This window comes from Haliotis cracherodii, unplaced genomic scaffold, assembly GCF_022045235.1.
Source record: "Haliotis cracherodii isolate W230 unplaced genomic scaffold, xgHalCrac1.p SCAF_8, whole genome shotgun sequence".
NCBI classification, from domain to species: domain Eukaryota; kingdom Metazoa; phylum Mollusca; class Gastropoda; order Lepetellida; family Haliotidae; genus Haliotis; species Haliotis cracherodii.
Window position 1 is genome coordinate 59,313,414 of NW_027266341.1, and position 23,411 is coordinate 59,336,824.

At 46.4% G+C, this 23,411-nt stretch overlaps 1 protein-coding gene across 1 annotated transcript in view; it reads left to right on the top strand.

Annotated features, from left to right (window-relative positions):
• The window catches only part of LOC139449702 (uncharacterized), a 113,048-nt gene that overhangs the window by 75,383 nt on the left and 14,254 nt on the right, over window positions 1-23,411 (top strand). Inside the window, exons 47-61 of the mRNA XM_071231208.1 lie at window positions 224-421; window positions 2,660-2,825; window positions 4,801-4,972; window positions 5,523-5,669; window positions 7,202-7,291; window positions 8,768-8,874; window positions 9,426-9,507; window positions 9,797-9,943; window positions 10,208-10,381; window positions 11,120-11,218; window positions 11,902-11,996; window positions 17,843-17,993; window positions 19,903-20,020; window positions 21,773-21,974; window positions 22,851-22,917. Coding sequence (XP_071087309.1) covers window positions 224-421; window positions 2,660-2,825; window positions 4,801-4,972; window positions 5,523-5,669; window positions 7,202-7,291; window positions 8,768-8,874; window positions 9,426-9,507; window positions 9,797-9,943; window positions 10,208-10,381; window positions 11,120-11,218; window positions 11,902-11,996; window positions 17,843-17,993; window positions 19,903-20,020; window positions 21,773-21,974; window positions 22,851-22,917 — 2,015 coding nt within the window. The remainder of the gene's footprint in view (window positions 1-223; window positions 422-2,659; window positions 2,826-4,800; window positions 4,973-5,522; window positions 5,670-7,201; window positions 7,292-8,767; window positions 8,875-9,425; window positions 9,508-9,796; window positions 9,944-10,207; window positions 10,382-11,119; window positions 11,219-11,901; window positions 11,997-17,842; window positions 17,994-19,902; window positions 20,021-21,772; window positions 21,975-22,850; window positions 22,918-23,411) is intronic.

The following is a 23,411-nucleotide window of genomic DNA, read 5'->3' on the forward strand; positions in this document are numbered from 1 at the left end:
GTGCTATCACTATATTCCCACCTGGAACATTACATCGTTGAATATGCTATCACTGTATTCCCACCAGGAACATTACATTGTTGAATGTGCTATCACTATATTCCCACCTGGAACATTGCATTGTTGAATGTTTTATCACTATATTCCCACCAGGAACATTGCATTGTTGAATGTGCTATCACAGTGTCCACCTGAATATTATTTTGTTCAATGTGCTGCACAGCTGACGAGGAGTTTGGAGGCATCCCCCCAGTTGTGTTCCAGCTGCATTCCCTGGAGACCCTGGTCCTGAACTTCACGGCCATCACGCAGGTACCCATGCACATGTGCCGCCTCGTCAAGCTCCAGAACCTTGACCTCAACAATAACCCACTGATGGAGAGTCTCCCAGGCTCGCTCGGACATATGCCCAACTTGGCACGTAAGTCAGTATAAACCTCATCGGCTGACACTATAAACCTTCCTAGCCAACATTATAAACCTTCCTAGCCGACACTATAAACCTCCCTGGCCAACACTATAAACCTTCCTGTCCGACATTATAAACCTTCCTAGCCGACACTATAAACCTCCCTGGCCAACACTATAAACCTTCCTGACCGACACTATAAACCTTCCTAGCCAACACTTTAAACCTTCCTGGCAGACACCATAAATCTTCCTGTCCAGCACTATAAACCTTCCTAGCCGACACTATAAACCTCCCTTTTTGACACTATAAACCTCCCTGGCCAACACTATAAACCTTCCTAACCAACACTATAACCTTCCTGTCGGACACTATAAACCTTCCTGGCCAACACTATAAACCTTCCTGTCCGACACTATAAACCTTCCTAACCAACACTATAAACCCTCCTGTCCGACACTTTAAACCTCCCTGGCCAACACTATAAACCTTCCTGTCCGACACTATAAACCTTCCTAACCAACACTATAAACCCTCCTGTCCGACACTTTAAACCTCCCTGGGCAACACTATAAACCTTCCTGGCCAACACTATAAACCTTCCTGGCAGACACTATACACCTTCTTGTTCGACACTATAAACGTTCCTGTCCAGCACTATAAACCTTCCCAGCCAACATTATAAAACTTCCTGTTCGACACTATAAACCTTCCTGTCCGACACTATAAACCTTCCTGTCCAGCACTATAAACCTTCCCAGCCGACACTATAAACCTTCCTGGCCAACACTATAAACGTTCCTGTCCAGCACTATAAACCTTCCTGGCAGACACTATAAACCTTCTTGTTCGACACTATAAACCTTCCTGGCCAACACTATAAACGTTCCTGTCCAGCACTTCACGGCCATCACGCAGGTACCCATGCACATGTGCCGCCTCGTCAAGCTCCAGAACCTTGACCTCAACAATAACCCACTGATGGAGAGTCTCCCAGGCTCACTCGGACATATGCCCAACTTGGCACGTAAGTCAATATAAACCTCATCGGCTGACACTATAAACCTTCCTAGCCAACTCTTTAAACCTTCCTGGCAGACACCTTAAATCTTCCTGTCCAGCACTATAAACCTTCCTAGCCGACACTATGAACCTCCCTTTTTGACACTATAAACCTCCCTGGCCAACACTATAAACCTTCCCAGCCAACACTATAAACCTTCCTGTCCAACACTATAAACCTTCCTGGCCAACACTATAAACCTTCCTGTCCGACACTATAAACCTTCCTAACCAACACTATAACCTTCCTGTCGGACACTATAAACCTTCCTGGCCAACACTATAAACCCTCCTGTCCGACACTTTAAACCTCCCTGGGCAACACTATAAACCTTCCTGGCCAACACTATAAACCCTCCTGTCAAGCACTATAAACCTTCCCAGCCAACATTATAAAACTTCCTGTTCGACACTATAAACCTTCCTGTCCGACACTATAAACCTTCCTGTCCAGCACTATGAACCTTCCCAGCCGACACTATAAACCTTCCTGGCCAACACTATAAACGTTCCTGTCCAGCACTATAAACCTTCCTAGCCAACACTATAAAACTTCTTGTTCGACACTATAAACCTTCCTGTCTGACACTATAAACCTTCCTGTCCAGCACTATAAACCTTCCCAGCCGACACTATAAACCTTCCTGTCCGACACTATAAACCTTCCTAACCAACACTATAAACCTTCCTGTCCGACACTATAAACCTTCCTGGCCAACACTATAAACCTTCCTTTCCAGCACTATAAACCTTCCTAGCCGACACTATAAATCTCCCTGGCCAACACTGTAAACCTTCCTGGCCAACACTATAAACCTTCCTGTCCAGCACTATAAACCTTCCTAGCCGACACTATAAACCTCCTTAGCCAACACTATAAACCTTCCCAGCCAACACTATAAACCTTCCTGTCCAGCACTATAAACCTTCCTGTTCGACACTATAAACCTTCCTAGCCAACACTCTAAACCTTCCTGTCCGACACTATAAACGTTCCTGGCCAACACTATAAACCTTCCTATCCAGGACTAGAAACCTTCCTAGCCAGTACTATAAACCTCCTTGGCCACTACTATAAACATTACTTCCTGACACTATAAACCTTATTGGCTTTGTCTGGTGCTGCTATTTCTCTTCATATGTGATGATGGAGCAGGACAAGTATTGCATTATGTATCATATTTCCAGGGTTAAATCTTTCCCGATGTCCCTCCTTGAGAACACCCCCGAATGAGGTTGTGAGCCGAGGCTTCGAGTCCGTCAAGGCGTATCTGAAACGTCTCTCTGGTGGCTTCACGGTCTGCCGCCGGACCAAGTTGATGCTGGTTGGGCTCGGGGGAGCCGGCAAAACAAGGTAGATGTCAACTGTACTACATGATGCTGTGAAAACTGTAATGACAGACATATATTCCTTCTTTGTATGGCCTGAAATCCCATTTACAGCAGTAAATAAGTAAAAACAATGTATACAATGTATACACATTCACACCCATCATTCCTCCACCCAAACATCCCCTTTTACCACTCCTACACCACCCGACACAACCCCAACACCATCCCACCACCACCAAAAAACAACACAGCAACAACACCCCAACACCACCCCAAAACCACCACAACAGCAACAACACAACAACACCAACCCTACAACATCCCAAAACCACCACAACAGCAACACAACACAACAACACAACACCACCACAACACCACCCCTACACCATCCCAACACCACCACAACAGCAACTCAACAACACCATCCTAACACCACCACAACAACAACACAACACCACAACCCAACACCACCACAACACCACCCCTAACACCATCCTAACACAACAACACCAAAACAACACCATCCTAACACCACCACAACACCAAAACGACACCATCCTAACACCACCACAACAACAAAACAGCAACACAACAACACCATCCTAACACCACCACCCCAACAACAACACAACAACACCCCTACACCACCACAACACCACCCCTACATCCTCCCCACACCACCACCACAACACCACCACAACACCACCCCTACATCCTCCCCACACCACCACCACAACACCACCACAACAACACCATCCTAACACCACAACAACACCAAAACGACACCAACACAACGTCACCATCCTAACACCAACACAACAACAACACAACACCACCACCCAACACTACCACAGCACCACCCCAACACCATTCCAAAACAACTACAACACCACCTCAACAGCACCCAAACACCACCCCAACACCACCCCAACACTACCACAACACCACCCCAACACTACCACAACACCACCCCAACACCATTCCCAAACCACCACAACACCACCCCAACACCACCCAAACACCACCCCAACGCCACCACAACGCCACCACAATGCCACCACCCAACACTACCCCAACACCACCCCAACACCACTCAACACTACCACAACACCACCCCAACACTACCACAACACCACCCCAACACCATTCCAAAACCACCACAACACCACCTCAACACCACCCCAACACCACCTCAACACCACCCCAACACCACCCCAACACCACCCCAACGCCACCACAACGCCACCACAACGCCACCACCCAACACTACCCCAACACCACCCCAACACTACCCAATACCACCACAACACCACCCCAACACCACCCCAACACCACCCCAATGCCACCACAACGCCACCACAATGCCACCACCCAACACTACCCCAACACCACCCCAACACCACCCAACACTACCACAACACCACCCAACACTACCCAACACTACCACAACACCACCACCCAACACTACCACAGCACCACCCAACACTACCACACAACACCACCACAACCATACCATCCTAACACCACCCAACACCACAACACCACCACAACACAACCACCAAACACTACCACAACACCACCCCTACATCATCCCAACACCACAACAACACCACTACAACAACCCCCCAACACCACCCCCCAACACCCCCCCAAAACCACCCCAACACCAATCTATCACCACCCCAACACATCCCCAACATCATCCCAACACCTCTACAACACCCCCACTACAACACCACCCAACACCACCCAAACACCAATCTATCACCAGCCCCACCCCACCCCACACCACCCCCACACCACCCCAACACCACCCCAACACGACCACAACACATCCCAACACCAGCCTATCACCACCCCATCACCACCTCAACACACCACAATCCACCCCCACACCAACATAACACCACCACAACACCACTACAACACCACCTCAAATCCACCCCAGGCCTGAACCCAGTACAGATCCCAGTTTGACCCTGGCTCTCTTGCTGCAGCCTCCTAAAAGCCCTGATGGATGCAAACAAGAAGACGAAAGGGACAAGTGGGGAAAACGTCACAGACGGGATTGCAATTCAGCCGTGGACTGTCACCACGCCGGAGCAGATTGAAGTGACATACAGTGCCTGGGACTTCGCAGGTCAAACATTATACTACAATACACATCAGGTGACTATACTTGGATGAACAAACATTGTTCTGCAATACACATCAGGTGACTAAACTTGGATGAACAGACATTGTTGTACAATACACATGAGGTGACAATACTTGGATGAACAGACATTGTTCTGCAATACACATCAGGTGACTAAACTTGGATGAACAAACATTGTTCTACAATACACATCAGGTTACTATACTTGGCTGAACAGACATTGTTCTACAATACACATGAGGTGACAATACTTGGATGAACAGACATTGTTCTACAATACACACCAGGTGTCAATACTTGGATGAACAGACATTGTTCTACAATACACATCAGGTGATTATACTTGGCTGAACGGTGAAAATACTTGGATGCATGAACATTGTTCTACAATACACATGACATGGCAATACTTGGCTTAACAAATATTGTTCTAAAACACATGAGTAGGTCAGCTAGCAGGTCATCTAACTAGATGTAGTTTATATTAAGAAATACCCACTTTAAATAAATTGTCACCATTTACAGTTCTGAGTTTAAATGATGTCACTTTTTGCATGCCAGTTTTTCCTGTCCAAGCGAGCTGTGTACATGCTTCTGTGGTCGACACGCCAGGGGTTTGAACATGCCGGCCTGGACTTCTGGCTCAGCTCCATTGCCTGCCACGCCCCCAAGACACCCATCTTTATAGTGGGCACCCACTGTGATCAGGTGAGTTGTTGACAGTGAAGGGAGTTGTGTCCCTTAGATGTACCAGGATCTAATGTTTTGGGGTTGGAATATGCCATGATTATGGGCAGAGACTTGGGTTTAACTGAAGTGTCAAAAGTTGATCACATGTATTACTCGTATGACTTCATATGACTAGAATATTGTTACGAAGGAAGCCAATCTACTAACCTTGAGGATACAGACACTGGACGGCCATGTCATGTGGTTCATACACTGGGCGGCCATGTCATATGGTTCATACACTGGGCGGCCATGTCATGTGGGTTCATACACTGGACGGCCATGTCATGTTGGTTCATGCACTGGACGGCCATGTCATGTGGGTTCATACACTGGGCGGCAATGTCATGTGGTTCGTACACTGGGCGGCCATGTCATGTGGTTCATACACTGGGCGGCCATGTCATATGGTTCATACACTGGACGGCCATGTCATGTTGGTTCATACACTGGGCGGCCATGTCATGTAGTTCATACACTGGGCGGCCATGTCATGTTAGTTCATACACTGGGCGGCCATGTCATGTTGGTTCATCCACTGGGTGGCCATGTCATGTTGGTACATACACTGGACGGCCATGTCATGTGGTTCATACACTGGGCAGCCATGTCATATGGTTCATACACTGGGCAGCCATGTCATGTAGTTCATACACTGGGCAGCCATGTCATATGGTTCATACACTGGCCGACCATGTCATGTGGTTCATACACTGGACGGCCATGTCATGTGGTTCATACACTGGTCGGCCATGTCATGTGGTTCATACACTGGCCGGCCATGTCATGTGGGTTCGTACACTGGGCAACAATGTCATGTTGGTACATACACTGGATGGCCATTTTGTTTGTGACGTCAACAGGGTATGGGATAGGGGCACAAATGTGCTCTTATTTTTTCACTATTCATTTATATCTTAGCAAACTAGGAGAAATGTGTATGGTAAAGCGCTTTGATGTCAATAAACCTGAGCTGTCATTGATGCAGTGGTATGATTAAATCTGTGATGTCTTGACGTAATAGACGCACCCATGAAGACCCGGGTTGGAATAGGTCTTCAACACCCATGCTTGCCATAAGAGGCGACTGTGCTTGTCGCAAGAGGTGACCAACAAGATCAGGTGGACAGGCTCGCTGACTTGGTTTATGATTGATGTCATTGTATCCCAATTGCGTAGATTGATGCTCATGATGTCAATCACTGGATTGGCTGGCCCAGACTCGATTTCTATACAGACCGCTGTCATATAAATGGAATATTGCTGAGTGCGGCATTAAACGACAAACAAACGAACAAATGTAATGGATGCTGTCATGTCATTGAAACTTAGCTATGATTCTATAATGGCATTGCCATTTGTTAATCCTGAAAGATTATTCTAATAAATTACCATCAAAGATTTTCAATTTTCTAAATGAAACTGTTATTTTGATTTGTTTAGAAAACCAGCATAAGCACCATAAAAACACCCTTGCGATTGTGATGATGTGTTGGTTTGTTTCTCTGAAGGTTCCTAAAGCAGACATCCCAATGGCAGAGCTCACCAAAACATACCCACAGATTGCAGGCTTTCATTTTGTCAGCTCCATTGAAGGAACAGTAAGTATTTTACTGTCTTCTTCCTCTCAGGTGTAAGGGTTGACAATGTGGGCAGGTGTAAGTTTTGACAATGTAGGCAGGTGTAAGTGTTGACAATGTGGGCAGGTGTAAGGGTTGACAATGTGGGCAGGTGTAAGATTTGACAATGTAGGCAGGTGTAAGTTTTGACAATGTGGGCAGGTGTAAGTGTTGACAATGTGGGCAGGTGTAAGGGTTGACAATGTGGGCAGGTGTAAGTAAGTTTTCACAATGTAGGCAGGTGTAAGGGTTGACAATGTTGCCAGGTGACAGTGTTGACTATGTGGGCAGGTGTAAGGGTTGACAATGTGGGCAGGTGTAAGTTTTGACAATGTAGGCAGGTGTAAGTTTTGACAATGTGGGCAGGTGTAAGTGTTGACAATGTGGGCAGGTGTAAGGGTTGACAATGTGGGCAGGTGTAAGTAAGTTTTCACAATGTGGGCAGGTGTAAGTGTTGACAATGTGGGCAGGTGTAAGGGTTGACAATGTGGGAGGTGTAAGTAAGTGTTGACAATGTAGGCAGGTGTAAGTGTTGACAATGTGGGCAGGTGTAAGGGTTGACAATGTTGGCAGGTGTAAGGGTTGACAATGTTGGCAGGTGTAAGGGTTGACAATGTGGGTAGGTGTAAGTGTTGACAATGGTAGCAGGTATAAGGGTTGACAATATGGGCAGGTGTAAGGGTTGACAATGTGGGAGGTGTAAGTAAGTGTTGACAATGTAGGCAGGTGTAAGTGTTGACAATGTGGGCAGGTGTAAGGGTTGACAATGTTGGCAGGTGTAAGGGTTGACAATGTTGGCAGGTGTAAGGGTTGACAATGTGGGTAGGTGTAAGTGTTGACAATGGTGGCAGGTATAAGGGTTGACAATGTGGGTAGGTGTAAGTGTTGACAATGGTGGCAGGTATAAGGGTTGACAATATGGGCAGGTGAAAGGGTTGACAATGTTGGCAGGTATAAGGGTTGACAATGTGGGTAGGTGTAAGTGTTGACAATGGTGGCAGGTATAAGGGTTGACAATATGGGCAGGTGTAAGGGTTGACAATGTTGGCAGGTATAAGGGTTGACAATATGGGTAGGTGTAAGTGTTGACAATGTTGGCAGGTATAAGGGTTGACAATGTGGGTAGGTGTAAGTGTTGACAATGGTGGCAGGTATAAGGGTTGACAATGTTGGCAGGTGTAAGTGTTGACAATGTTGGCAGGTGTAAGTGTTGACAATGTAGGCAGGCGTAAGGGTTGACAATATGGGCAGGTGTAAGGGTTGACAATGTTGGCAGGTGAAAGGGTAGATGGTGTTGGCAGGTATAAGGGTTGACAATGTGGGCAGGTGTAAGTGTTGACAATGTGGGTTACAAGATGGGTAGGCACCAGAATTGAAAAGGGTATGGTTTGTCTGATTAAGTGAGGCTAGAGTTCCAAAGCAAGCCAAACACATCTGTCATGGGTCGAATGTTTTCAGGGCGTGGCTGAGCTGGAGAAGCAGCTGCTGAAGGTCACCTTGGAGCAGAAGAACATGGGGGAGAAGATACCGCAAGTCTGGCTGAAAATGGAGACGATGATATTGGAGTGAGTGGGATACGTCTTGTACTAGAGGAAGAAGCGTTCATCCATCCTAGGGAGCAGGAGACTGTGAGACTGTGGTTTGATCAGGGGGATACAACCCACAAACCCTCACAGTCATAACTAATGTGCTCGCCCCATGGAGATTCTGGGTCAGGTTAGGTCCCCAGCAACCTATGCTGGTCTCTGGGTCAGGTTAGGTTCTCAGCAACCTGTGCTGGTCTCTGGGTCAGGTTAGGTTCCCAGCAACCTATGCTGGTCTCCAGGTCAGGTTAGGTCCCCAACTACCAGGTGACCAGGTGGATTGGGTGGTTAGACTCAGTGACTCATTGTCCTCGTTCCCTGATGACATGGATTGTTGCTCATAATATCAAGCACCATCATACAGCTGGACAACAGATATAACTAACATGCTTCAATATAGACTTGAAACCCTGTATGTGTGAAGCCCCGATGTCACCTGTCGTCATATTGCGAATTGCATAAAACCAAAATACGCAATGTAAACAAAGTACATATAAGTATATATTCACGAAAATTTGTCTTGATGTCTTCAGTGCCCGGGACCAGAACAGCATCATGGACTGGTCTGTCATCAAGGAGTATGGCATGGGGGTCGGTATCTACGACGATAAAGATGTAAGTAGCTGTGTTGACATGAACAATGACATCTACAATAATAAAGATGTCTCTATGTGAACTTGAACACTTCCAGATATGTTCATCTTGAAGAGAAAGTTTGTCACATTGTCTTACATTTCACACATTTGTATGTATTGAAACATTAAGTTGTTGTGGATAAGTTATTTCCTTTCACAGTTTACTAGTCTATCCTCATAATGTAACGATCCCTTAGCTATGATTACAATTACAATTATGCACTTACTGTTATTATTATGGATAAGTAGATCAGTTTCCATGGTTACAGATCAAGGAGGCAATTGAGTTCCTTCATGAGCTTGGTACTGTGCAGTATTTTGACAATGAGTTCCTGCGGCATAAAGTTGTCATCAACCCCCAATGGATTGTGGATGTCATGGCCTGCGTGGTCTCCGTCAAAAACTCCCCAATCAAGGTACGCATCACTTCCTCCAATCAAGACCACATTAACTCATTCTGTATGTTCTTTGTAACGTTCTTGATGCATGCTATAACTATTTCTGCATGTTATCTGCAGCCTTCTTTATGTACACTCTAACATTTTTTAATGTTCTCTGCAGCTTTCTTGATGCATGCGATAACTAATTCTGCATGTTCTCTGCAGCTTTCTTGATGCATGCGATAACTAATTCTGCATGTTCTCTGCAGCTTTCTTGATGCATGATATTTGGTATTTCAGGACGATGAAGGTCGTTTCCACCACAAACACATCAGCAATGTGTGGAAGGACTATCCCCCCTCACTACACAAATGGCTGCTGCAGTTAACTGAAGAGTTTGACCTGACTTTCCCACTGCCCAAAGAACCAGTGAATGTTGTGCCCTGCCTCCTGCCGCCAGAAGAACCAGCAGAGGTAAGGCATTTCTTTGGCATCCTCTCCAGGGGTAGCACCCTTCTCTTTCATCCTCAGCAGGGACAGCATATTTGTTTATCATCCAAGGCAGAAAAAACACACTTATTTATCATCCTCAGCAGAGGAAGCACACTTATTTATCATCTTCAGAAGAGACAGCACATTTGTTTATCATCCAAGGCAGAAGTAACACACTTCTTTATCATCCTCAGCAGAGGAAGCACACTTATTTATCATCTTCAGAAGAGACAGCACATTTGTTTATCATCTAAGGCAGATCGATCGAAGTAACACACTTATTTATCATTCTCAGCAGAGGAAGCACACTTAATTATCATCTTCAGAAGAGACAGCACATTTGTTTATCATCCAAGGCAGAAGTAACACACTTATTTATCATTCTCAGCAGAGGAAGCACACTTAATTATCATCTTCAGAAGAGACAGCACATTTGTTTATCATCCAAGGCAGAAGTAACACACTTATTTATCATCCTCAGCAGAGGTATCATATTCAAAGTGCAAAGTACAGATCATATTGATTCAATGCTTAATCTTGATATAAGGTTTTCCAATAAATGAAACATCTATATGATCTGACCATGGCAACATTTTCTCCACCACTTATTCCTTACTCCATTTCATGTTCCTGGGGGTTTCTCGACTCTATATCTCTGAAATAATGCTGATGCTACATTAAACTTTTACTTGCTTGCTCACTCATTCCTTGGGGTTTCAGCTCAATTGGCCTTTGATTCCAAGAAATTCCGATGTCAGGCAGACCAAGATGATGTACAAGTTCTCCTACCTTCCAGCTGGACTGTTTAACAGAGTTCAGGTCAGTGTAGGGGATAGCCTAGGGTTGTTTGTAGGGCATAGCCTAGGGTTGTTTGTAGGGCATAGCCTAGGGTTGTTTGTAGGGCATAGCCTAGGGTTGTTTGTAGGGCATAGCCTAGGGTTTTTTGTAGGGCATAGCATTGGGTTGTTTGTAGGGCATAGCCTAGGGTTGTTTGTCTATCAGAAGGACACGGTTCAATTCCACACAAGGTTACATTGTGTGAAGCCCATTTCTAGTGTCCTCATCTTGATAATATATAGCTTTAGCCGGAGTATCTATAGAGGCTTGACAGTGGACTCTTTCAGCCAGAGAAGAGACTTGACAGTGTGGAGATTCAGACAGAGAAGAGACTTGACAGTGTGGAGATTCAGACAGAGAAGAGACTTGACAGTGTGGAGATTCAGACAGAGAAGAGACTTGACAGTGAGAAGATTCAGACAGAGAAGAGACTTGACAGTGTGGAGATTCAGACAGAGAAGAGACTTGACAGTGAGGAGATTCAGACAGAGAAGAGACTTGACAGTGAGGAGATTCAGACAGAGAAGAGACTTGACAGTGAGGAGATTCAGACAGAGAAGAGACTTGACAGTGAGGAGATTCAGCAAAAGTAGGGACTTGACACATCTTGCAGCCCGATGATCAATGCTCAGAAATGTTGGTTTAATCTTGATGCCTGTTTCCAGGTTCGACTGTTCCAGTTTTCAGACGGCAAATTCATCTGGAAGCGTGGCTCTCTCCTGAAGAAGAACAACCACCTCGCCCTCATCAGACAGATCAGGTATGTAGTGGGGGTAGGAAGGAGTGGGTTAGGGACAGTGATGATGTATAGTTGCTGACATCAGACAGACCAGGTATGTAGTGGAGGTAGGAAGGAGTGGGTTAGGGACAGTGATGCTGTATAGTTGCTGACACCAGACAGACCAGATATGTAGTGGAGGTAGGAAGGAGTGGGTTAGGGACAGTGATGCTGTATAGTTGCTGACGTCAGACAGACCAGGTATGTAGTGGCGGTAGGAAGGAGTGGGTTAGGGACAGTGATGCTGTATAGTTGCTGACACCAGACAGATCAGGTATGTAGTGGAGGTAGGAAGGAGTGGGTTAGGGACAGTGAAGCTGTATAGTTGCTGACACCAGACAGATCAGGTATGTAGTGGAGGTAGGAAGGAGTGGGTTAGGGACAGTGATGCTGTATAGTTGCTGACACCAGACAGATCAGGTATGTAGTGGAGGTAGGAAGGAGTGGGTTAGGGACAGTGATGCTGTATAGTTGCTGACACCAGACAGATCAGGTATGTAGTGGAGGTAGGAAGGAGTGGGTTAGGGACAGTGATGCTGTATAGTTGCTGACACCAGACAGATCAGGTATGTAGTGGAGGTAGGAAGGAGTGGGTTAGGGACAGTGATGCTGTATAGTTGCTGACACCAGACAGATCAGGTATGTAGTGGAGGTAGGAAGGAGTGGGTTAGGGACAGTGATGCTGTATAGTTGCTGACACCAGACAGATCAGATATGTAGTGGAGGTAGGAAGGAGTGGGTTAGGGACAGTGATGCTGTATAGTTGCTGACATCAGACAGACCAGGTATGTAGTGGCGGTAGGAAGGAGTGGGTTAGGGACAGTGATGCTGTATAGTTGCTGACATCAGACAGACCAGGTATGTAGTGGAGATAGGAAGGAGTGGGTTAGGGACAGTGATGCTGTATAGTTGCTGACATCAGACAGATCATGTTTGTAGTGGAGGTAGAAAGGAGTGGGTTAGGGACAGTGATGCTGTATAGTTGCTGACGTCAGACAGACCAGATATGTAGTGGAGGTAGGAAGGAGTGGGTTAGGGACAGTGATGCTGTATAGTTGCTGACATCAGACAGATCAGGTATGTAGTGGAGGTAGGAAGGAGTGGGTTAGGGACAGTGATGGTGTATAGTTGCTGACACCAGACAGATCAGGTATTTAGTGGAGGTAGGAAGGAGTGGGTTAGGGACAGTGATGCTGTATAGTTGCTGACACCAGACAGATCAGGTATGAAGTGGAGGTAGGAAGGAGTGGGTTAGGGACAGTGATGGTGTATAGTTGCTGACACCAGACAGATCAGGTATTTAGTGGAGGTAGGAAGGAGTGGGTTAGGGACAGTGAAGCTGTATAGTTGCTGACACCAGACAGATCAGGTATTTAGTGGAGGTAGGAAGGAGTGGGTTAGGGACAGTGATGCTGTATAGTTGCTGACACCAGACAGATCAGGTATGAAGTGGAGGTAGGAAGGAGTGGGTTAGGGACAGTGATGGTGTATAGTTGCTGACACCAGACAGATCAGGTATGTAGTGGAGGTAGGAAGGAGTGGGTTAGGGACAGTGATGGTGTATAGTTGCTGACACCAGACAGATCAGGTATTTAGTGGAGGTAGGAAGGAGTGGGTTAGGGACAGTGATGCTGTATAGTTGCTGACACCAGACAGATCAGGTATGAAGTGGAGGTAGGAAGGAGTGGGTTAGGGACAGTGATGCTGTATAGTTGCTGACACCAGACAGATCAGGTATGTAGTGGAGGTAGGAAGGAGTGGGTTAGGGACAGTGAAGCTGTATAGTTGCTGACACCAGACAGATCAGGTATGAAGTGGAGGTAGGAAGGAGTGGGTTAGGGACAGTGATGCTGTATAGTTGCTGACACCAGACAGATCAGGTATGTAGTGGAGGTAGAAAGGAGTGGGTTAGGGACAGTGATGCTGTATAGTTGCTGACACCAGACAGATCAGGTATGTAGTGGAGGTAGGAAGGAGTGGGTTAGGGACAGTGATGCTGTATAGTTGCTGACGTCAGACAGATCATGTTTGTAGTGGAGGTAGGAAGGAGTGGGTTAGGGACAGTGATGCTGTATAGTTGCTGACACCAGACAGATCAGGTATGAAGTGGAGGTAGGAAGGAGTGGGTTAGGGACAGTGATGCTGTATAGTTGCTGACACCAGACAGATCAGGTATGTAGTGGAGGTAGAAAGGAGTGGGTTAGGGACAGTGATGCTGTATAGTTGCTGACACCAGACAGATCAGGTATGTAGTGGAGGTAGGAAGGAGTGGGTTAGGGACAGTGATGCTGTATAGTTGCTGACGTCAGACAGATCATGTTTGTAGTGGAGGTAGGAAGGAGTGGGTTAGGGACAGTGATGCTGTATAGTTGCTGACACCAGACAGATCAGGTATGAAGTGGAGGTAGGAAGGAGTGGGTTAGGGACAGTGATGGTGTATAGTTGCTGACACCAGACAGATCAGGTATGTAGTGGAGGTAGGAAGGAGTGGGTTAGGGACAGTGATGGTGTATAGTTGCTGACACCAGACAGATCAGGTATGTAGTGGAGGTAGAAAGGAGTGGGTTAGGGACAGTGATGCTGTATAGTTGCTGACACCAGACAGATCAGGTATGTAGTGGAGGTAGGAAGGAGTGGGTTAGGGACAGTGATGCTGTATAGTTGCTGACGTCAGACAGACCAGATATGTAGTGGAGGTAGGAAGGAGTGGGTTAGGGACAGTGATGCTGTATAGTTGCTGACATCAGACAGATCAGGTATGTAGTGGAGGTAGGAAGGAGTGGGTTAGGGACAGTGATGGTGTATAGTTGCTGACACCAGACAGATCAGGTATTTAGTGGAGGTAGGAAGGAGTGGGTTAGGGACAGTGATGCTGTATAGTTGCTGACACCAGACAGATCAGGTATGAAGTGGAGGTAGGAAGGAGTGGGTTAGGGACAGTGATGGTGTATAGTTGCTGACACCAGACAGATCAGGTATTTAGTGGAGGTAGGAAGGAGTGGGTTAGGGACAGTGAAGCTGTATAGTTGCTGACACCAGACAGATCAGGTATTTAGTGGAGGTAGGAAGGAGTGGGTTAGGGACAGTGATGCTGTATAGTTGCTGACACCAGACAGATCAGGTATGAAGTGGAGGTAGGAAGGAGTGGGTTAGGGACAGTGATGGTGTATAGTTGCTGACACCAGACAGATCAGGTATGTAGTGGAGGTAGGAAGGAGTGGGTTAGGGACAGTGATGGTGTATAGTTGCTGACACCAGACAGATCAGGTATTTAGTGGAGGTAGGAAGGAGTGGGTTAGGGACAGTGATGCTGTATAGTTGCTGACACCAGACAGATCAGGTATGAAGTGGAGGTAGGAAGGAGTGGGTTAGGGACAGTGATGCTGTATAGTTGCTGACACCAGACAGATCAGGTATGTAGTGGAGGTAGGAAGGAGTGGGTTAGGGACAGTGAAGCTGTATAGTTGCTGACACCAGACAGATCAGGTATGAAGTGGAGGTAGGAAGGAGTGGGTTAGGGACAGTGATGCTGTATAGTTGCTGACACCAGACAGATCAGGTATGTAGTGGAGGTAGAAAGGAGTGGGTTAGGGACAGTGATGCTGTATAGTTGCTGACACCAGACAGATCAGGTATGTAGTGGAGGTAGGAAGGAGTGGGTTAGGGACAGTGATGCTGTATAGTTGCTGACGTCAGACAGATCATGTTTGTAGTGGAGGTAGGAAGGAGTGGGTTAGGGACAGTGATGCTGTATAGTTGCTGACACCAGACAGATCAGGTATGAAGTGGAGGTAGGAAGGAGTGGGTTAGGGACAGTGATGCTGTATAGTTGCTGACACCAGACAGATCAGGTATGTAGTGGAGGTAGAAAGGAGTGGGTTAGGGACAGTGATGCTGTATAGTTGCTGACACCAGACAGATCAGGTATGTAGTGGAGGTAGGAAGGAGTGGGTTAGGGACAGTGATGCTGTATAGTTGCTGACGTCAGACAGATCATGTTTGTAGTGGAGGTAGGAAGGAGTGGGTTAGGGACAGTGATGCTGTATAGTTGCTGACACCAGACAGATCAGGTATGAAGTGGAGGTAGGAAGGAGTGGGTTAGGGACAGTGATGGTGTATAGTTGCTGACACCAGACAGATCAGGTATGTAGTGGAGGTAGGAAGGAGTGGGTTAGGGACAGTGATGGTGTATAGTTGCTGACACCAGACAGATCAGGTATGTAGTGGAGGTAGAAAGGAGTGGGTTAGGGACAGTGATGCTGTATAGTTGCTGACACCAGACAGATCAGGTATGTAGTGGAGGTAGGAAGGAGTGGGTTAGGGACAGTGATGCTGTATAGTTGCTGACGTCAGACAGATCATGTTTGTAGTGGAGGTAGGAAGGAGTGGGTTAGGGACAGTGAAGCTGTATAGTTGCTGACATCAGACAGACCAGGTATGTAGTGGAGGTAGGAAGGAGTGGGTTAGGGACAGTGATGCTGTATAGTTGCTGACACCAGACAGATCAGGTATGTAGTGGAGGTAGGAAGGAGTGGGTTAGGGACAGTGAAGCTGTATAGTTTCTGACATCAGACAGATCAGGTATGTAGTGGAGGTAGGAAGGAGTGGGTTAGGGACAGTGAAGCTGTATAGTTGCTGACACCAGACAGATCAGGTATGTAGTGGAGGTAGGAAGGAGTGGGTTAGGGACAGTGAAGCTGTATAGTTTCTGACATCAGACAGATCAGGTATGTAGTGGAGGTAGGAAGGAGTGGGTTAGGGACAGTGATGCTGTATAGTTGCTGACACCAGACAGATCAGGTATTTAGTGGAGGTAGGAAGGAGTGGGTTAGGGACAGTGAAGCTGTATAGTTGCTGACACCAGACAGATCAGGTATGTAGTGGAGGTAGGAAGGAGTGGGTTAGGGACAGTGATGCTGTATAGTTGCTGACACCAGACAGATCAGGTATGAAGTGGAGGTAGGAAGGAGTGGGTTAGGGACAGTGATGCTGTATAGTTGCTGACACCAGACAGATCAGGTATTTAGTGGAGGTAGGAAGGAGTGGGTTAGGGACAGTGATGCTGTATAGTTGCTGACACCAGACAGATCAGGTATGTAGTGGAGGTAGGAAGGAGTGGGTTAGGGACAGTGAAGCTGTATAGTTTCTGACATCAGACAGATCAGGTATGTAGTGGAGGTAGGAAGGAGTGGGTTAGGGACAGTGATGGTGTATAGTTGCTGACACCAGACAGATCAGGTATGAAGTGGAGGTAGGAAGGAGTGGGTTAGGGACAGTGATGCTGTATAGTTGCTGACACCAGACAGATCAGGTATGAAGTGGAGGTAGGAAGGAGTGGGTTAGGGACAGTGATGCTGTATAGTTGCTGACACCAGACAGATCAGGTATGTAGTGGAGGTAGGAAGGAGTGGGTTAGGGACAGTGAAGCTGTATAGTTGTTGACACCAGACAGATCAGGTATGAAGTGGAGGTAGGAAGGAGTGGGTTAGGGACAGTGATGCTGTATAGTTGCTGACACCAGACAGATCAGGTATGTAGTGGAGGTAGGAAGGAGTGGGTTAGGGACAGTGATGGTGTATAGTTGCTGACACCAGACAGATCAGGTATGTAGTGGCGGTAGGAAGGAGTGGGTTAGGGACAGTGATGCTGTATAGTTGCTGACACCAGACAGATCAGGTATGTAGTGGAGGTAGGAAGGAGTGGGTTAGGGACAGTGATGCTGTATAGTTGCTGACATCAGACAGGAAAAGATTAACCAGGTCACATTGAAGGTGTGCACGGGGCATGAGGATGAAGTGTACAACTATGAATATGAATTGTTTTTTCAGTAACTTTGAAGTGATTGTGTGGGTCCAAGGCCAACGCCCTGAAAACATTCTGTTCCTGATTCATGAAGTCTTTGAGAGTCTCATCGAGGAATCTTTCCATGGCGTTGTGTATGACTTCCTGGTGCCATGCCCCGACTGCATTATGAAAGAGGTGAGTCATGAAGGGGATGAGTCATGAAGGAGTAAGTCATGAAGGAGGTGAGTCATGAAGGGGTGAGTCATGAAGGGGTGAGTCATGAAGGGGGTGAGTCATGAAGGGGTGAGTCATGAAGGGGGTGAGTCATGAAGGGGTGAGTCATGAAGGGGGTGAGTCATGAAGGAGTAAGTCATGAAGGGGGTGAGTCATGAAGGGGGTGAGTCATGAAGGAGTAAGTCATGAAGGGGGTGAGTCATGAAGGGGTGAGTCATGAAGGAGTAAGTCATGAAGGGGGTGAGTCATGAAGGGGTGAGTCATGAAGGAGTAAGTCATGAAGGGGGTGAGTCATGAAGGGGTGAGTCATGAAGGAGTAAGTCATGAAGGGGGTGAGTCATGAAGGGGGTGAGTCATGAAGGGGGTGAGTCATGAAGGGGGTGAGTCATGAAGGAGTAAGTCATGAAGGGGGTGAGTCATGAAGGGGTGAGTCATGAAAGAGTGAATCATGAAGGAGTGAGTCATGAAGGAGTCATGAAGGGGTGAGTCATGGAGTAATTCATGAAGGAGGTGAGTCATGAAGGGGTGAGTCATGGAGTAATTCATGGAGGTGAGTCATGAAGGGGTGAGTCATGAAGGGGTGAGTCATGAAGGAGTGAGTCATGAAGGGGTGAGTCATGGAGTAATTTATGAAGGAGGTGAGTCATGAAGGGGTGAGTCATGGAGTAATTCATGGAGGTGAGTCATGAAGGGGTGAGTCATGAAGGGGTGAGTCATGAAGGGATGGGTCATGAAGGAGTGAGTCATGGAGTAATTCATGAAGGTGAGTCATGAAGGGATGAGTCATGAAGGGGTGAGTCATGAAGGAGTGAGTCATGGAGTAATTCATGAAGGTGAGTCATGAAGGGATGAGTCATGAAGGAGTGAGTCATGGAGTAATTCATGAAGGTGAGTCATGAAGGGGTGAGTCATGAAGAAGGTGAGTCATGAAGGAGGTGAGTTATGAAAGAGGTGAGTCATGAAGAGATGAGTCATAAAGGAGTGAGTTTTAAGGAGTGAATCATGAAGGGATGAGTCATGAAGGAGGTGAGTCATGAAGAAGGTGAGTCATGAAGGAGGTGAGTTATGAAAGAGGTGAGTCATGAAGAGATGAGTCATAAAGGAGTGAGTTTTAAGGAGTGAATCATGAAGGGATGAGTCATGAAGGAGGTGAGTCATGAAGAAGGTGAGTCATGAAGGAGTGAGTCATGAAGGAGGTGAGTCATGAAGAAGGTGAGTCATGAAGGAGTGAGTCATGAAGGAGGTGAGTTATGAAGGGGTGAGTCATGAAGGAGTGAGTCATGAAGGAGTGAATCATGGAGTGAATCATGAAGGAGTGAATCATGAAGGGGTGAGTCATGAAGGGGTGAGTCATGAAGGAGGTGAGTCATGAAGGAGTGAATCATAGAGTGAATCATGAAGGGATGAGTCATGAAGGAGGTGAGTCATGAAGGGGTGAGTCATGAAAGGGTGAGTCATGAAGGAGTGAGTCTTGAAGGGGTGAGTCATGAAAGGGTGAGTCATGAAGGAGTGAGTCATGAAGGGGTGAGTCATGAAGGATGTGAGTCATTAAGGAGTGAGTCATGAAGGAGTGAATCATAGAGTGAATCATGAAGGAGTGAGTTATGAAGGGGTGAGTCATGAAGGAGTGAGTCATGAAGGGGTGAGTCATGAAGGAGTGAGTCATGAAGGGGTGAGTCATGAAGGGGTGAGTCATGAAGGAGGTGAGTCATTAAGGAGTGAGTCATGATGCAGATGTGTTGTCAAAGACCCTATAATGGAGGATTTGTTTGTTGTTGCTTTTTTGGGAGGGTGGTGAATATTATTCTTGACATTGCTGCAATGTTAGAACCATGTTGTGTAAACTATGAAACCTTTTTCTGTTTTCCAGGGATGCTTGGAACCAAGTTTATTTGACTCTGAGCTGGTGTATGCAGCCAAGGATCATAAAGCCCCATTTCTCCAGTGCCGCAAATACTTCCACACCATCTCAATGTCGCAGTTGATGGGTAAGCTTCCACACCATCTCAATGTCGCAGTTGATGGGTAAGCTTCCACACAATCTCAATGTCACAGTTGATGGGTAAGCTTCAACACTATCTCAGTGTCTCAGTTGATGGGTAAGCTTCTACACCATCTCAATGTTGCAGTTGATGGGTAAGCTTCCACACCATCTCAATGTCGCAGTTGATGAGTAAGCTTCCACACCATCTCAATGTCTCAGTTGATGAGTAAGCTTCCACACCATCTCAATGTCGCAGTTGATGAGTAAGCTTCCACACCATCTCAATGTCGCAGTTGATCGGTAAGCTTCCACACCATCTCAATGTCGCAGTTGATCGGTAAGCTTCCACACCATCTCAATGTCGCAGTTGATGGGTAAGCTTTCACACCATCTCAATGTCTCAGTTGATGTTTTCCCACAGCAGCCATGACCATCATGGAGCCCCACCATACCTCTACTAAAACCCTTTATGACTACAAGTGGAAGGCGTTTGAGGCCTATTGTCACCCTCATGACATCTCCACTTCCTGCAGAGTTATGTACCTTGGACCACCATCAAAGTACACGCCACTCACTCACTCAAGGATGCCCCTGTCTGTAGTGCAGAGTTTTGTACCTTGGACCACCATCAAAGTACACGCCACTCACTTACTCAAGGATGCCACTGTCTGTAGTGCAGAGTTATGTACCTTGGACCACCATCAAAGTACATGCCACTCACTCACTCAAGGATGCCCCTCTCTGTAGTGCAGAGTTATGTACCTTGGACCACCATCAAAGTACACACCACTCACTCACTCAAGAATGCCCCTGTCTGTAGTGCAGAGTTATGTACCTTGGACCACCATCAAAGTACATGCCACTCACTCACTCAAGGATGCCCCTGTCTGTAGTGCAGAGTTATGTACCTTGGACCACCATCAAAGTACATGCCACTCACTCACTCAAGGATGCCCCTGTCTGTAGTGCAGAGTTATGTACCTTGGACCACCATCAAAGTACATGCCACTCACTCACTCAAGGATGCCCCTGTCTGTAGTGCAGAGTTATGTACCTTGGACCACCATCAAAGTACACGCTACTCACTTACTCAAGGATGCCCCTGTCTGTAGTGCAGAGTTATGTACCTTGGACCACCATCAAAGTACATGCTACTCACTCACTCAAGGATGCCCCTGTCTGTAGTGCAGAGTTATGTTCCTTGGACCACCATCAAAGTACACACCACTCACTCACTCAAGAATGCCCCTGTAATATTGAACACAGTTTTAATTGGCTGGCGCTTTCAACTCGTACCACGTACGAGTCTCATCAGGCCATAACATATAAGTTTTAACATAAGTTATGGCCTGATGAGACTCGTAGATGGTACGAGTTGAAGGCGCTAGCTTAGTTATGGCCTGATGAGACTCGTACGTGGTACGAGTTGAAAGTGCTAGCCAATCAAAACTGTGTTCAATCTTACTCCACTTATCTAATTATTACGATATTGTGCCTGAGAGTTAGAACTTTACTGTGCTTTTTTTATATATATACATATATACACTTATCCCATCTCACACTATATGTCCACCTGACCGTCCCTGCTTCACAGCTCCACTAGCTAGTTAGCTCTGACTAAAGAGAATGATGTGGCAGCGGTAAGCACATGAGCACAAGTCGTGTAGGTCGCTATGCATGGCATTATGTGCATCACCCATTTGTCTGGGTGGTAATAATTTGGATGTGATAATTCACATTGTTTGACTCTTGACAGAAAACATGCCCAACACCCACGCCGGCGACTTCGACGCCCACCTCCAGCACAGCCTGATGATGCTGCAGGAACTGAACTCCGCCCTCACCACGGACGTCGCTGTCCTGTACTCCGCCTCCGATGTGCCGGCGCCCAGAGACCCTGGGGACAAGATCAACCCTCTCTGGGTGAAGGAAGATGTGCAGGCTGTGGGACTGTCAGTGTAAGTTTGTTGTCTGCTTTATTTATCTGTGTATAGAAACATGACAAACCCCTCTCCATAATCACAGGAATTGCTACAGTACCAATCTGATATCATAAGCATGTGTTTATGAATCACTAACAAATAACGGGCGGTCGGGTAGCCTAGTGGTTAAAGCGTTCGCTTGCACGCTGAAGACCCGGGTTCGATTCCCGACATGGGTACAATGTGTGAAGCCCATTTCTGGTGTCCCCTGCCGTGATGTTGCTGGAATATTGCTAAAAGCGGCGTAAAACCATACTCACTCACTCACTAACAAATACCGTATTCGATGTAATAAGCGCCCAGGGCGCTCTCAAAATTAGAAATAGGGGGCTCTTATCAGAATATTATTTTGGTGAAAAAACATAAATTTTGTGCTTTATGCTGACAGCCTGAAATGTTTATGTACGGCATAATTAAGGGTGCATATAACACAGGAGTGCGTATTGTACGCGAATAAATAAGTCTTGTGTACATTGATCAATCTGAAGGGGTGCTAATCGGGATTGTTCACTAGCCAATATATTAGCAAATATCGCTGTGGGCGCTTATTAGAGCAGGGCGCTTATTACGTCGAATACGGTAGTGATGACACCATGTGCTCTAAAACATGTGAACGTATCCTGCCCCTCCAAGTAAATTAGGTGTCTGAAAAATGTTAGTTTATCAATTGAAGTTTACCAGTCTAAGTTAGTTGCCGGGATGATGAAATTTAGATTAAGAGATTAAGAAAAATGTTGGTTTGAGTGCAAATGTGATCTTGTGTTGTCATTATTTGGGTAAATGTCTCCGTATTCTTTATCATGGATGATCACTGGACATGATCGTGTTCTGGTTCTGCTTCTTGTTATTCAGGTGGTTCTGTGAGGACATGCTGAATGCCAGTATCCAGGACTTAATGTTGGCCCTCAAGAACTGCAAGGTCAGCAACTACGAATGTCCTGGGTCTCATTGTGGTTCTCACTGATCAGTGTTTTTTGGCTGACTAATAGCCAGACATTGATCTGTTTTGTGATTGTTACTAGCAACGTTTCCACAGATCAAGAATGCCCCTGTCTGTAGCGCAGAGTTATGTCCCTTGGACAACCGTCAAACAAGCTCCTTCCCAACATGTGACACCTTTGTTACACTCTCAGTAACATCGCTGCCACCAGTGTGGGCGCAGCCATTACAAGAATCTTGAAATTTGGCCTCTAACCCTAAATGTAGTAACGTTCATACTTTTGTTTATGTCTTTGGGAATGCCATCATAGTGAATTTTGAAATGTTTACGACTGACCATGTTTTCCAGATGAATTTACTTTGTTGTTTGTATAATCAGATTGGTTAGAGATTGCAGACTAATGGAAAATCAACCAATTTCTCCCTTAAATTCTTGCTATATCAATAGCGTGATAGTTTTAATGAAATAGAAAT